The sequence below is a fragment of the Lissotriton helveticus genome, chromosome 7 (assembly GCF_964261635.1).
Source record: "Lissotriton helveticus chromosome 7, aLisHel1.1, whole genome shotgun sequence".
Classification (NCBI taxonomy): Eukaryota; Metazoa; Chordata; class Amphibia; order Caudata; family Salamandridae; genus Lissotriton; species Lissotriton helveticus.
Window position 1 is genome coordinate 1,713,322,093 of NC_136068.1, and position 15,981 is coordinate 1,713,338,073.

The 15,981-nt window shown below is 49.1% G+C and overlaps 1 protein-coding gene across 7 annotated transcripts in view; it reads right to left on the minus strand.

Moving 5' to 3' along the window:
* Positions 1 to 15,981, minus strand: part of PROSER3 (proline and serine rich 3) — a 166,520-nt gene that overhangs the window by 147,095 nt on the left and 3,444 nt on the right. For 6 of the 7 annotated variants that reach the window (XM_078655406.1, XM_078655403.1, XM_078655407.1 and 3 more), the window contains exon 2: positions 6,544 to 6,641. The exons of the other annotated variant lie outside the window; for it this stretch is intronic. Coding sequence is in view for 4 of the 6 variants with exons in the window: in XM_078655403.1 (XP_078511529.1) it covers positions 6,544 to 6,554 (11 nt within the window). In the remaining 2 variants the exon portion in view is untranslated. The remainder of the gene's footprint in view (positions 1 to 6,543; positions 6,642 to 15,981) is intronic. 7 annotated transcript variants of the gene reach the window in all.

Genomic DNA, 15,981 nt, shown 5'->3' on the forward strand with positions numbered 1-15,981 from the left:
TCCGCCTCCGTCACTTCCAAAGTCGGAGTATAAACCTCCCTGAAATATTCTGCTAGTGTGTTTACTATGTCTTCTGGTTGCATTTGGAGCAGCCCCTCCCTCGTCCGTAGTTGTTGTATTCCCTTAGGGCCAGTCTCTATCCTATCTAGCCAGGCCAACATTTTACCCGCTTTGTCACCCACATCATATATTTTATGCTTTGTCGCTTTGAGTCTATCTACTGTCTGCTTCTGTAGGTAGTCACTGTGTTGCTGTCGTCTGAGGTGCAGGGTGTGTGCCTTATCAGGCGAAGGGTCCATTGAGTGGTCTGTGTCGGCTGCTTGCAATGCTAGTTCTAGCTCTAACAGTTCCTTCTGTTTTGCCCGTTTCTGACCTGTAATGGAGGCAATGGCCTGTCCCCTAAGGACGGTTTTGTATGCCTCCCATACTATTGACGGCGATGCCACAAATGTCATATTTTCCGCAAAGAAGTGCTTTGTGACACTACGGAGCTCTTTTTTAATGGCTGGAACATTGAGATAGCCCGGGTAAATAGGGTATATCCGCCGGCGGAACTTCTGCCTACAGGAGAGGGTTAACAGAACCGGGGAATGATCTGAGATGCCCCTGGGCTTGATTTCTACCTCTTCCACGTTTTGGAGTCTAGCGCCTAGCATCATAAAGTAGTCCAATCGGGACAAACTGTTATGGACTGTGGAGTGGTATGTGTATTGACTAGCTGTAGGGTGTGTGTGTCTCCTTACATCCACTAGCCCCATTGCCTCTATGAAGCTTCGGAAACGGGAGGGTCCGGGCGTTTGGGATCGAGCCGGGAACTTGTCTATGGTGGTGTCCATTATCGCATTAAAGTCCCCCCCAATGACAAGGTCTCCCTCCGGTAGGGTGAGAAGGAACTCGCTGAGCGCTGGGAACGCCACAGAGTGAAGTGCCGGTGGGATGTATACTGATACCACATTAAGGAGTCTGCCTTCCCACTGGCCCTGTATTGCCGCAAACCTTCCCTGGTCGTCCGTCCTAGTCTGCAGAACTATGAATGGGGATGTTTTCCTCACCAGGATCCCCGTCCCCCTGGATCCTGAGGAGAACTCGGAATGCACTGCCATTTTATACCCCCATCTATCTAATGCCTTACATGCTGCCCCCATGAGGTGTGTTTCCTGTAAAAGCGCTAACACGGGCCCCTGGCGTTTTAGAGCCTGCAATACCAGTCCCCTCTTTATCTTATCCCCCAGCCCTCTCACGTTCCACGTTAGAACCTTTAGGGGGGGCTATTGGGGCCTCCTGTGTTGCAATCTGGGCGCTGTCAGATTGTGAGTTCAATGCCATGAGTGTAGTGTGTAGGTATCAGGAACTGCTGCCCACCCAGCTCAAGTAAGGACCTGCCATTCCATCGAGTCTCCGATTCACTATCAGTGCCTATACAAACAAAAACAACTTGAAACAAATACCAAACTCCCCTCCCCACTATACTCCCCCCCCCTCCCTGCTCAACGGACTTACAACTGCCCGCCACCCCAACTCAGCAGAGTGCTTCTTCCCAACCCCAACCATAGTACTTGCTTGACGGGGGTAAAGAGTTCAGAGGAGGTACCAGTCCTTCCATCCCTCCAGGGGCGACGTTAGTCCAGTGTTCAAGGCGGCACCGCCACAGCTTTACAGGCAGGGGAGCTTCTCCATGAATCCCATGTGGGCCAACAGGTTTATCCTTGCCCGTTCTCCGCTACTTCTGACCTCGGCGAGCGGTCCGTTTCTTGGCGTTGCATTGCTTGGTTTCCTGGTTCATCTTCTGCCTCTCGGAGTTGGCGGTACCTGTTCCCGCGGCAGGGCTTCGCCACCCGTCGCCAGCCTTCAATCAAGTCATAGGCCGCTTCCGGAGTGTCAAAAAACCACGTCTTGCCTTCAGCCAACACCCTGAGCCGCGCAGGAAACAGCATTGAATAGGGCAATTCTTGGGCACGCAATTCTTTTTTCACTTCTAGAAAACTCCCTCTGCGCCGGGAGACCGCTGCTGTGTAATCCGGGAAAAAGGCCACCGTCGAGTTGTGGATCTTGATCAGTGGTGAGACTCTTGCCGTTTGCAATATGGCTTCTCTATCCCTTAAATTGAAGAGCCTTGCGAGCACCGGTCTGGGGGGGGGGGGGCGCTCCCGGTTTTGATTTCCCGCTCGGGACCCTATGCGTCCTTTCCGCTAAAAAACAACTGGATAGTCCCTTGGGTTGTAGCCGCGTTTTCACTAGCTCTTCAACATAAATGTCCATAGCTTGAGCCCCTTCACTTTCCGGTATGCCAAGAATGCGCACGTTGTTCCTTCAGGAGCGCCCTTCTTGATCATCAAGCTTCTCCGTCAACTGTTTGTTTTCTGCCTCAAGTCTGGATATTACTCTCTGTATCTCCGCTGTATCCGTTACTAAGGATTTCGTGACTATCTCGACTTCGTTCACCCTGTCCGCCATTTTGTGGAAATTCGCACGAGGCAGAGCAACGTCTGCCGATATTGTTCCCACCGTGGCCTGGACATTCGAAAGGGCTGCCATAATGTCTTCTAGAGTTACTTTTTTTGCTCCGTCGCTCTCCGACCCCTTACCCGAGGACGTACGTCCCTCCGGGAGTGGCGGAAAGCCTTTATCATAGCATACTTGTCTAGTTTGGCTTGTGTGGATTGATTCCTGGGGCCCCTGCCCGCCATGGTGTCTTCACCAGCTGGATGCGTACTTCTTCCAGATGTTGCGCGTCGCGTCATGGGGTACAGGTTCTGCTACTTAATTAAGCGTTGATGTCCCTTGTCGTGTATGCGCGGGGGAGCGTTGCTGAAATTTATTGAAATACCGCTGCCACTGCACCCCCGAGACCTCGAGATCCACGTCCGAACTCCGCTACTGGCGTGACTTCTGGGTTGTTTCACACCTCCCTGTAACCGCAGTAGTGCAACTTTGCCTCACCGAACCGCCTTTGGGGCCTCCTCCGGTTCAATTACAGTGTTATTATGTTGGTCCCTCACCGGTCACGCCGACTGCAATCGCGGCTTTCCACTGCTCGAGTTTTGCTTGTGACCCCTTCCGCGACCTCTGCATATGACACGTCCCTTGCCGCTGGTGCTCGAGGAACCCCCAGGGTAAGACCCAGGCTCTGCAGGACACACCGGTGCAGTGCGTGTGTTGTGGCACCGGGTTACATTTGTCCCGTTCCGTCGCCTCTCTGTCTCCGCTACGGGCCTCTAATAACTGTGGTCCCCGGCTTCTGCCCAGATATTAGGCCATCACTGGCCGCGCTCGATTTCTGTACGGGGTGGGGGTGGGAATCAGGACGGGACAATCGTTCGTGGCACCCACTCTGTTGCTGCAAAGTATGTTGGTCCCCCACCGGTCAAGCCGACTGCATTCACTGCGTTTCACTGCTTGAGTTTTGGCTGCTACCCCCTCCGAGGCCTCTTCACGTTGCTGCCGCACCCCCTGCGATATGTCCTCTGCCGCTGGTGATCGCGGAGCCCCCAGGGAGAGATCCAGACTTCGCTGGACACGCCGGTGCAGTGCGTGTGTTGTAGCGCCGGGTGATCTTGCCCCGTTCCGTCGCCTCTCCTTCTCCGTTACGGGCCTCTATCTACTGTGGGCCCCGGCTTCTGTCCGGATTTTAGGCCGCCACTGGCCACGCTCGATTTTCGCAGCCTCCCCACCGTCGGATTTCTCTCAGAGTGCCGCTGCTCAGCACCGTCTGGTCCCGGACCTCCGTTCCGGCCCTTGGAGCCTCGTAGTTCACCGGATAAGTGTGCGGATTGTTACGAAGGGCTTCACCGTCCCCGGAGCTCTTCGGCTATGCGGCCATCTTGTTTGGCTGCGAACCATGCCCCCCCGCTGCAGCCTTTTTTTTAATGCATAATTAAGTCAACACTGCAGCGTAATTTTGTCCTCCTTTGCTGCATAATTAATTCCAGTGTCCCCACAGGAAGCAGCACATGTTAAACGTGATTGTGAATAAAGCAGAGAGACTGAAGTTTGTGAATTTAGGATGGGGTGCGAGCAAATTCTGCATTGCCAATCGCTGATGAGTTGCAGCTACTACTTCTGAAACAAGCCCAATGGAGGTACCTATGGGTGAGGCAGACTGGCCTTAAGGACAGGGCCGGCCTTAGCATTGGTGGTGCCCTGTGCATTAATGTTTGTTATTGCCCCCCAATGACCACCTCTGCCAAGGATTCCCTCACTACCACCCTTTAACAGTGCCCCTCAAGTCTCCATAACCACATTCTCTCTCAGATGCATTTAATTTGATTTACAGCACCACTCATACCACTGTAGGGTGTCAGATCACTTTACATCACACACATTACTCAGAGACAATCAATATGTGTGTAAATCACTGTATAGAAAATGTTACATAAGTCTAAGGACTACAAGGTGTAGGAGTCACATGAAAACCATACTAGTAGGCCGTAAAATTGAATAGTGATTGGTTTGGAGAAACACAAACTCAGAATTTAAAACCTAATACCATGGTTGGGGGTTCTCTTTAGTAATCAGAATGGATTTCTGTCCAAAAGAACACTTTTTGCAACATGAGGATAATCAAAGACTGGGGAAAAACATAATGCTCTAATTTATACCTTGCAGTTTGTATGCAGCTCTTAGATGAAAGTTAATAGCTCACTGTTAGGATTTTAACTTATAAACATCAAGTAACAAAAGAATCTCTCTGACAAAAGCAGTATCCCACTGACCTATTTCCATTATGTGCACTTTAACCCTCTGAGCTACCTTTCCATGAATCAAAACTTCCACTAGACAAAATGATCTCGCTCTAGGAAGAACATTAAACACCAGAGTCATCATGACATTTTTATTGTTGCCAAAAATTGCTGGAGGCCAGGAAGGAGGCAGCAAGCGTATTTAAAACCTTTATATACTTGCAAACATAATCCCTCCACCCATAGTCAGCACCCAGTGTGGTCACACCGGTTGCACTCCTCTAGAGCTGGCCCTTCTCAAGGGTCCTGTGACCCCAGTGACAGAGTCACTGTTGTTCTGGCTGTGCTGCTTCATAGGCCTGCCCGCAAGACTGAAGGTGAACTTCAGTATGAATTGTGGTGGACAAACTTTGAAAGTTAACCAACACTTGCCACTGCTAGGGTCCACCTGCTGGTGCTAAGACACCAGGGCTTCTAAGGTCATGCGATGCCTTCTAAGGTCTAGCATGGGATTGTGCTCTCTCAGGAGAGTAGTCTGGTGGACTGGTTATTAAGACTGAACCAGGTTCCCCAGTTCCAAATTCAGCAGCTATGGCCATAGTGCCACATCCTCTCCCCCACTGAGAAAAACTCGCACTGCCTTCAACTACAACCCAATTGCTGCCAGCTATAAACACCTGGATGCGGCTCAATTTAAATGACGCATTAGACAAGAGCAATATGCAGCCTTTGGAAAAAAAAGTAACAACCTCCTGGAAAAAGCAAACACTCATTGGGAATGCAAAATTTAGCAAACCATGTGAAATGTAAGCAGGAACAACAGGGTTACCTTAATACTTTTACACTCACTATTCAGAAAACAGTGAATGCTTTTGCCTAAAAAGTTAAGGACATGACTACAGGGCCCTGAATGGACCCATTTCAATGTCCATTGCTTATATTCTCAAAAAACTTAAGTAGTATGGTAAAAAGACCACATCCCTAGACGCAGAGCCGCAGTACACATTTTGTTTTCCAATCCAAACTTTGCAGTACCTCCAGGAGTGTGCACTAGTTGCAAGCCCAGGGAAAACAAAGACAAGAAAACTAAAATAGCGCTACATTGGCAAACTCTGTAAAAGTGGCGCTAATGTGTTTGGATGTGAATAAAATCAATTTGGCCAGTTTGCTACCACTCGGTCTTACTTTATTTAGTTATTTTTCATATTTTTTACCTTTTATTCCAGGTGCTGCACTGTGGAATTAAAGACATTTCCAGCAAAAATGTCTTTCTTTTTTGGATCCATTTCAGAGGGAGCAAATAAAAGAAAGGAGAGGAAAGAGAGTGAGAACCCTGTCTTGAAGTCATGGTTTTCAGTAAAATAACTGCTAGACAGAAAGAGAGGAAAGAAGGAAAGAGTGGGTGGTTGGAGGGGGGAGCTGAACCGGCAGAACAGAAGTGGACACTGTGTTTATCTTCTCTGGGCAAGAAGAAAAAGACAGAGTCCTGTTACCCGTCCTCGAACGAACGCCAGGAACGCCGAGCTTTATTTATAGGCGCTAGTGATTTCTTGCGTCCTGGGACGCATTTTCAATATAAAAAAGAAGGGGAACGGAATTCTTGGAATTGAAGAAGTAGGGGCACGCCGTGCCCTGCTGATCCCGCCCACTTCGACCACTGGGTACATTAGTCGAGCAGTGGTGGGCATCAGTGCTTGGAGAGCAAGGGGTGCCCAGCAGAGGGGTCGTGAATGTCAGGGTCGGGGAGCAACAGTGGGTCCTGCCCGGACAGTGAAGGGTATGCGCTCAAGATCAGACTGGTGGTGCATCCGCAGGGCGGGGAATCTACAGCACGCACCGGAAGACACGAACCCCGCAGTCATACCTGGAATCCATGCTTCTTCAGGGGCGGACGAGGGCGCCGTGAGGCCCTTCCTCGGCTTCCGGCTTCTTCCTAGCGGCGGGTCCAGTAGACATCTCTGACTGCAGAAAGAACAGACAGATGTCAAGTCGCAGTCACAAGCAGCCGGCATGACCTGCAAGGCCTAAGCAATGGAGCGGAAGTGATCCGTGATAGTAACCCGCCCCCCCCCCCCCCACCCCCCTCTCTTTTAGGTCTGGCTCGACAGCGCCAGAACTACTTGATCGGTATTAAAAGAGCTGTAAGAAGCACCTCCGAGAGGGGCTTTTGTTCCTCCCACATGTCCATATACCTCCACACAGCATTTGCTTGAGTAGAACGTGTGTACTTCCACTTAAAGAGAGCTCTTGCATTGCACCTTTGGCTGGATTGGAAAGAGTGTGATCAGTAAACAAAGCCACAGTTGGCTATGGTGACACCAAAAGCTACAAACCTGATAGCTTCATTGGTAAAGTTTATGTCATATACCATGTCTGATTTGTTTCCCATAAAAATCCATGACAAAGACAGTAGCTCTGACGCATTTATTGTGAAAGGTGAATGATATGGCCTACGGAGCTCCAAGGGTGGGTTATCAGTAGTGTTACATCCTGTAGACAGATATTTTGTTACATTGAATCACAATAACTAATTGTAGACTTGATTATTCCTCCTACCAAACTGTAGGGGTAGAAGGTTTGCACTATGAAACTCCTTGTTAGGCTCTTTTAAGAGAGGTTGTATAATGTTGGGTCAGCTGTAACTATTATTAAACACTTTTAACTTTGTGCATACTATTCTCCTGTTATGTGTCTTAAAGTTCTTTTTTAAGGATCTGGTTTTAAGACACTGGCTCTATATATACTACACCAAAATGAGGTATGGTGTGTATAGAGTTCATGTGACCCCAGAGGTAGGCAGAGGTTAAAGTTAGAAAGAACCTTACTCTCTAATTGTGGTGGAGTGGTTGAGCAGTAAGGCAGTATCAGAGGACAGTGTTAGCATTTGATGTACACACTCAGCCAGCAAATGAACTCACACACTCAAGAACTGAACTCTAGGCCATTTGTGTTTGTATAAAAATATATACTGTTTTATTTTTAGAACCAAGCAAGCCTGGCACAGGGAAGCATTAAATACTTTTCAGTAATAAGTTACTGGATATAGAACAGTTTGAAAATGCAATAGCAATTGTACTTGGTTTGATTTACAGGGGATGCAGTAGGTTGCAACACTTAGAAAATACAGTACATAGGCTTTTTCAGTAAATTGCAGACGAGATACTTTGTACGTAGGCTTTTCTTACTCAGTGCTGGATACCTGAATTCAGCACTGGGACATTTCCCGTAAACAGGTAAGTGAATAAGTTTTGGTTATTTGTGCGATTTTTAACCGCATGCGCGCTAGCGGTTTTCCCGCTGTGCGCGGCACTTTTAAAAAACCCGCGTTACATGACGAGCTGAGCTCGTCATGAGCGTACGAGAGGCGTAACTCATGACGAGCTCAGCTCGTCATGAGCGTCGAAGGGGTTAAAGAATATTTTTAGATTTCAAAACTCCACACTTATAAACTTTTGGGAAGAAAATTGTCAATATTATCCTATGGAGGAAAAACAAGTTAACGGTTCACAGGTAAGTAATCGACCGTGGGAGTTAAGGTTCTGGGGTTAGACTCAGGGGTCCCCCAGGGTCAGTGATGCACTGTTGTTGCACCCTCAGCGTCACTAGGGCGGCCGGGTGCAAAGTGTTGAGGCCCCATGTTCTCCAATGGGGGATAGGGGGCCCCCGGTTGGTGGCTGCTGGCAAGCAGGCTACTAGGTTGTGGGAGCAAAGCTCCTAGGGGGAAAACAAAGTAGCACAAAAAGGTGCACCCTCAGCAGCACTGGGGCGGCCAGGTGCAGAGTGTTGTTTCGACGTTGGGAGCCCTGTTGTTTTCTATGGAGATTCTCCAGTTTGAAGAAGCACTGCAGGCAGCGAGATGAAGGACTTCTGGGTGCGACCACCACTTGGAGAGGTAAGTTGGGAAGTTAAGGGTTAGTTAGGCACCGTCGGTTTGGGCACACAAGGCTGTGGGGCATCGGGTGCAGCGGTACTTTTTGGGGTCGGATCTTCTTACCAGCTCCTGGTCGCGGTTAGGGGGGGCTTTCTGGATTTAGTCTGCAGGCGTCGGCTGGAGGCAGTTCAGGGGTTGCCGAATCTCAGGTCAGGATCGCCGGGGTGACCTCCTCGTGGTGTTTTTCCACTCAAGCCATGTTCGGCGGGTGCAGAGTGGGCTGGATTCGCAGTCTATGGCTGGTGCCAGAAGTTGCAGTTTGAACAAATCTGGTGATCACGTGAGATGCAGTATTTAGAAGTGAAGGCAGGCAGGTCCTCCGGGTTTCTTGAGGTTGCTGGCTGCAGGACACACCGGGATTTCAAGGAGCAGGTTAGAGAGGGAGACAGGCCGGTAGGGCTGGGGCCAAGTCAATGGGCGTCGTCCTCTTGTTAGCTCTGCACGGCTCTTCAGTCCTTCGTATCTTCTTTCTTGTCTGGATCTGAGGAAGCAAGGTTCAGGTGCCCCCTAAATACTAAATTTAGGGGGGTTACAGGTAGGTAAAGGGCAGGGATCAATGGGTCCCTTCCCTGGGGTGGGTACACCTCCTATTCTGCCACTCTCTAGTGGGAGGGGGGCAGGAGCCTTTCCCTGGTTGACTGGGTCCCCCATCCTCAAGATGGCGGTGACTCGAGGTTGTGCTTCCCCTCGCCTCCCCCACCAGAGGGGTGCAGTTGGCAGAGGTGGGCACACCTCTTTCCCTCACTGGCTCTCCCGCCCACAGTGGGGGGTAGAACCAGTGGGGACCAGTTGCTGAAAGCAGCAATTGGTCTTGAGAGGCTCACAAAGGCGGCATGCCTTTGAAGCTTCTCCTTCATGAACCCTGCCCATCCTGGGGGAGGAGACTTGGCAGCGCGTCCCAGGATGTGCATTGTTTCAGTTCCCCGAGAGCAGCAGCTCTTGGCCCAGGGGTCCAGAAACATGTCGGTTGGTGGTAGCCTAAGCAGCCACTCAGTCAGGTCACTAGAATTAGGTCGAGTTGCCCTCTGTTGTGCATTTTACATTAAATCCCACACTGGCATCAGTGTGGGTTTAATTAGCTAAGAAGTTTGATACCAAACTTCACAGTCTCCAGTGTAGCCTTTATGTTGTTGTGGAGTTCGTAATGACAAACTCCCAGCACCATATACTCTTAATGGCAGCACTGCACTTACAGTGCCCAGGAATGGACTTGGGCACTGTAGGGGTACAGGGCTCCTGCACCTGTACCCTCACCACTGGCATAGGGCACACAGCTAGAGAGGTGACTGATGTATGCCAGGGCAGTGGTTTGTGGGCATGGCACACAGGGATGTGTGCCATGTGGACTCTTCACTTTGTTCTGCACCAAGATACGCAGCCTGCAAAGGCAGTGTGTGAGTGTCAGGGTACAGGACTTCTAAGAGTGGCACAATAAGTGCTGCAGCCCTTATAGGCCTTCTCAGGTCACAGTGCCCTTGGTACCTGAGGTACCATTTACAAGGGACCGACCTGTGGCCAAAGAGTGCCAACTGGGTTTTGTTTATAATGCATTTTAGGGAAAGAACAAAGGCCCCCCCGAGTATCGGTTTGGCAGGAACCCAGGGAACACTCGGTCAAATTACATCAGCATTTAAACAAAAAGTGGGGGCAACCATACAAAAATAGGGCATTTTCTTACACACCCACCACCCCCCCCAAACGAAAGAGGATGAGGCTAACCTTTCCCTAGAGAGTCTTTATTGTCTAAGTGGAAGAACCTGGAAAGTCCATCTGCATTGGCATGGGCAGTCCCAGGTCTGTGTTCCACTATAAAGTAATTCCCTGTAGGTAGATGGATCACCTCAAAAGTTTAGGATTTTCACCTTTCATCTGCATTAGCCATTTGAGAGGTCTGTGGTCAGTTTGAACCAGGAAGTGAGTACCAGATAAGTATGGTCTCGGCTTCTTCAGGGACCAAACCACAGCAAAGGCCTCCCTCTCAACGCCTCTCCAACGCTGCTCCCTGGAGAGAAGCCTCCTGCTTATAAAAGCAACAGGTTGGTCTTGGCCTTCATCATTGGTCTGGGATAGGACTGCCCCTAACCCTAGCTCAGAGGCATCAGGATGTACAATTAACTGCTTGGGATAGTCTGGAGCTTTGAGAATTGGTGCTGAGCACATTGCCTTTTTCAGGGTGTCAAAAGCCTTTTGACAGCTAATTGTCAAGTTTACCTTTTTGGGCATCTTTTTAGAGGTGAGCTCTGTGAGGGGAGTCACAGTGGACCCATAGCCCTTCACAAACCTCCTGTAGTAACCAGTCAAGCCAAGGAATGCCTTGACTTAGGTCTGGGTTGTTGAAGTTGCCCAGTCCAGAATGGCCTGGATCTCAGGTTGTAAGGGTTGCACTTGGCCTCCACCAACAAGGTCGTCCAAGTATACCACTGTTCCCTACCCTATCTGGCATTTGGATGCCTTGATATTTAGGCCTGCAGTTTGCAGGGCGTTTAAAACCTTCATCAGGTGGATCAGGTGATTCTGCCAGGTAGAGCTAAAGACAACAATACCATCATGATATGCTGTACTAAAGTACTCCAATCCAGCAATGACTTGATTCACCAACCTTTGGAAGGTGGCAGGGGCATTCTTTAAACCAAAAAGGCATAACAGTAAACTGATAATGCCCATCAGGTGTGGGGAATGCAGTCTTTTATTTTGCTCCTGGTGCCATGCCAATCTGCCAGTACCCTGCAGTGAAGTCAAAGTTACTTAGAAATATTGCTGCACCTAACTTATCTATCAATTCATCAGCTCTTGGGATAGGGTGAGCATCTGTCTTGGTGACAGAGTTGAGCCCTCTATAGTCCAAACAGAACCTCATTTCTCTCTTTTCACCCTGTGGATGAGGTTTGGGGACTAGAGCCAATGGGGCTGGCCCAGGGGCTCTCAGAGGGTTCAATAACCCCTAGCTCCAGCATCTTGCTGACTTCAGCTCTGATGCTTTCTTTGGCTTAATCATATTGTTGCAAGACTTGCTTGCAATCAGCCTGCTGTTGGGCAGAGAGGGTGTCTGAGCAGACAACTCCACCCACTGACCCATCTTTGGGGCTGTATGAGAGGAGGTCAGGGAGAGGTTCACTCTGTCTTCGGATCCTCATCAGTCACCATCAGCATGGTGATGTCAGCCCTGTTGTGGTAAGCTTAAGGCGGTGCACATGAATCACCCTTTTGGGTGTCCTGCTTGCGCCCAGGTCAACCAAGTATGTGAACTCACTCTTCTTTTCTAGGATAGGGTAAGGGCCACTCCATCTATCCTGGCAAGCCCTTGGCTCCAAAACCTATACCTTTTGCCCTGGTTGAAACTCCACCAGTGCAGCTTTTTGGTCATATCAGTGCTTCTGGAGCAGGTGGCTGGCCTCAAGATTTCTGGAAGCTCTTTCCATGTACTCAGACGTTCTGGACCTTAGGCCTAGTACATAGTCCACAATATATGGTTTGGGTTCTTGGAGAGTCTTCTCCCAACCCTCTTTTACAAATCAGAGTGGTTCCCTAACAGGATATCCAAACAGAAGTTCAAAGGGGGAAACCCCTACTCCCTTCTGAGGCGCCTCACTGTAGACGAAAAACAAGCATGGCAATAGGATATCCCATCTCCTTCTGAGCTTTTCAGGGAGCCCCACATCATGCCTTTCAATGTCTTGTTAAACCTCTCAACAAGACCATTGGTTTGTGGGTGATAGGGTGCAGTAAACTTGTACTGCACTCTACACTCTTTCCACATATGTTTTAGGTAAGCAGACATGAAGTTTAACCCTCTGTCTGAAACCACCTCCTCAGTAAACCCTACCCTGGTGAAGACACCAATGAGGGCCTTGGCTACTGCAGAAGCTGTAGTAGTCCTAAGGGGAATTGCTTCAGGATACCTAGTGGCATGATCCACTACCACCAGTATAAAAAGATTCCTGGTGTGGGAGGCTCAAGTGGACCCACTATGTCCACATCTACCCTTTCAAAGGGGACCCCAAACACTGGTAGTGGAATTAAGGGGGCCTTTTGGTGTCCACCTGTTTTGCCACTGGAGCTGGCAAACTCCTTTAGTTTCTGAGACATCTGGGGCCAGTAAAAGAGGCTAACTAGCCTTTCCCACGTTTTGGTTTGGCCAAGATGTCCAGCTATGGGGGATTTCATGAGCTAAAGTGAGTAAGAACTCCCTGTACTTCTGAGGCACTAACACTCTCCAAGTGGCTCCGGGGTTGGAGACCCTGGCCTCAGAGAACAGTAGTCCCTCCTCCCAATAGACTCTGTGGGTTCCACTGACAGCTTCCTTTTCCTGTGCAGCAGCTTGCTGTCTCAGGCGTTCAAGAGTTGGACAGGACTGCTGTCCAAGGCACAGCTCTTCCCTGGTGTGCCTAAGAGCTCAACCTGGTAAGGGTCAGGTTCCATAGGCTCAGATCCCTCTGGGGCTTCCAACTCCTCTCCCCGAGGAGAGGGGTCCTGATTCTTTTGCTGCTCAGAATCTGGTTTCCCAGTCTTCTTACCTTCCCTCTTGGAAGGTTGGGCCATTCTTTCAGACTCCAACACTTCTTTTTCACTGTGCTTTCGGCTCTGTGCTCTAGTCTTGACACACACACACACACAATCTCAGGGATGTCCAGCATTGCTGCATGGGTTTTTAACTCTCACTCAGAGACAAGTCTCTGGTTCAGTTATAATGTCGTTGCCTCAGTCATCTCAGGCACTGGGGAGGTGGGTAGTTTTGAGCCTGCAGTGCAAAGTGCTTGGGAGGAGGGAATTAAGGGATGGGAGTTTGTTTAAGGGCAAGTGATCAGACAGTGTGGGCCCAGGCAGGATGGTACTGGAGATATAGGTAGTGAGTCAAGCGATACATGGGTAGCATGACATACGCAGGCATGAGTCGAGACCTTGACGGTCCTCTCCTGGTTTGTAAATGGCCTGGGGGATAAGCTTACGAGAGGGGTGGTACGGAAATACCTGATGCGACACGACCCTGACATCGTAATGTTGCAGGAGACTCATCTACTAGGCAACAACTGCAGGTTTGTGGGTAGTGGCAGATATATTTTGTTGGCACATGGAGGATTTTCAAAGGGTTCCTGGATGTGGAAATAATGGCACGTAGATCCCTCCCGCTGGAGGTCAGCAAAACGTGGGTAAGTGATAATGGGTGCAAGGGTGCCATACAAGGGTGATACTATGTGAGGATTTGGTGCTGAGTTCATGGTACTTTCCCTCGGGCCTAGAGCTGAGGATCTGGAACATATGGGGTCCTGGTTGGCATGGGCCACGATGCACTGATGATCCTTGGGGGGGATCTCAACCTGATATTACAGGGGGACCTAGACAAGGTGACCAGAACAGGAGAAAGGCCAAAGACAAACACACAACGGGCCACCTTTGTGGAATCCATGGGTCTGACAGACCTTTGGCGGGAGACACATCAAGGGCAACGCCAATCTCATATGCGGCCCACCCTATGGTCACCTTGTCTAGATTGGGCGATCTTCTGGTACCCACACATCAGACTGGCAGGCTCACCCACACAGCTTTTCTCTCTCAAAGGATATCGGAGCATGTGCGCCTTTGAATATAGTGGTTCATATGGGCTTACCATTCACTTGGAGGGGAACTATATCACTTCTGCTGCTCTCTTTTTGTAAAGGTAAAGGCCGTCTCCAGACTGGAGCACCCACAACCTGGGCACAATGAAATGTGAGATTTCTGCATGTAGCTTTCAGCCTCTCTGAAGCAGTATTGAGAGACAGACAAAAGGGCAGACATGACCCAGAAACTCCTGCACATTGAGCACTAGAGACTGCTGTCCAATCTTTCACCCCTCCAGCCACTAAATAGCAGTGCTCAAGGTAGCCCTGTCTCCATCCTCCTCACTTCAAGGTCTGGATCTCCCAACAATCCCCCTGCAGGCAGGTGCAATCACTCACTCCACCTGTCTGTAAGGAGGTCTCTCTCCCCCTTGTCAAAGAGCAGGTGGGTTGCTGCCTGCACCGAGAAACATGGAGTGGCTTTGAAGCAGCTGCTCAATATTTCACTGAATGTGCTGTCAGCGGGGAAGCGTGTGTTTACGGCTGCCTGCAGCGCAGTGCTTTCATGATAATAGGGGGCACATTCCCGGTTTGCATCCGGCACACCTGCCGAAAGGTGTGCCATGACACATGAACCAAGGACAGTGCGCCCTATTTGTAATACAGGCCCAGAGGAGGAGGTGGCCTAATGACTAGAACTGCTGACTTGGAAACTGGGGCAACAGGTTTTAATTGTGCCCTCAGCAAAACATCCTGTGATTTCGGGCATATCACTTAATCTCCCCGTGCCTAACACAGGACTCCCTGCAACCAGTGGTAACTATAGGGATCTCAGTACCCTACCCTAGATAATCACAATCAACCCTCTAAAATAATCCACACAATACCAAGTGGTAATGCTCACAAGCACAAAGATCTGTCACTAGTCACTACAACTGGTGCTATAAAACATTATATGCAATTGGCTGGCATCTTGGGATAACATTTAATATAGGACACCTTGAAAGTCACAATCTGCACCTGACCAGTTTCCAGAATGGATCCTCTAAGGCAGTGCTTTCCAAACATTTTACATGATGACAGAAAAGAGAAGCAGAGTACGTCGCTCTACTCTCTGTTTTTAATCTTGTGACACGAGTAAAAAACATTTTTGACATCCCCACACACACTTTTATTATGGGTCTGACAGTTTAACAAAAGAAAATATAAGTGATTACAAAAGAGGGACATAACCTTACCAAAACTAAGAGACTGCACAATAACTGAACAATAGACCCCTGGATGTTTACAATGCTAGACGTGGAACCATGCCAAACGAGGACGGTGGGTTTTATCACCCTATAAGAGTATGAGAATGTATGGTAATTCTAATAGAGGTCTGGCTCTTTCTTCCTGGCCAGTTGTGCTTTTTGCATGTCTGCGTATGTCTATGAAGAGAGTTAACACCGGTCGTAAAAATCCTCTCACTCCCTGTTTAGCGAGTTAGCTACCTGTGCTGTACCTGTCCGGTTTGAGTGAGAGAGAATCGTGTGATGTTCCTCCTGCTACTGTGACTTTTCTTTATCTATTCTTCTGTTTGTGAACCCTGCACTGATAATGTCCATGTTGTACCTTTGTTGTGCTGTGGAGCTCATTCTAAAATGTTCCACTAAACAAAAGATAAAACCATTCACATAGCCAATGCTCGTTTTAATACATATGAAATTAAAAGTAAACCCTCACAAAATATCTAAGCAGAGTTTACTTTTTATTTTGTGTGTGAAAAAGCAATTTTTGCAATGGAAAATATGACTTTGTAACAAAACATACTGACAAGTGTCTCCATGCCATCTAC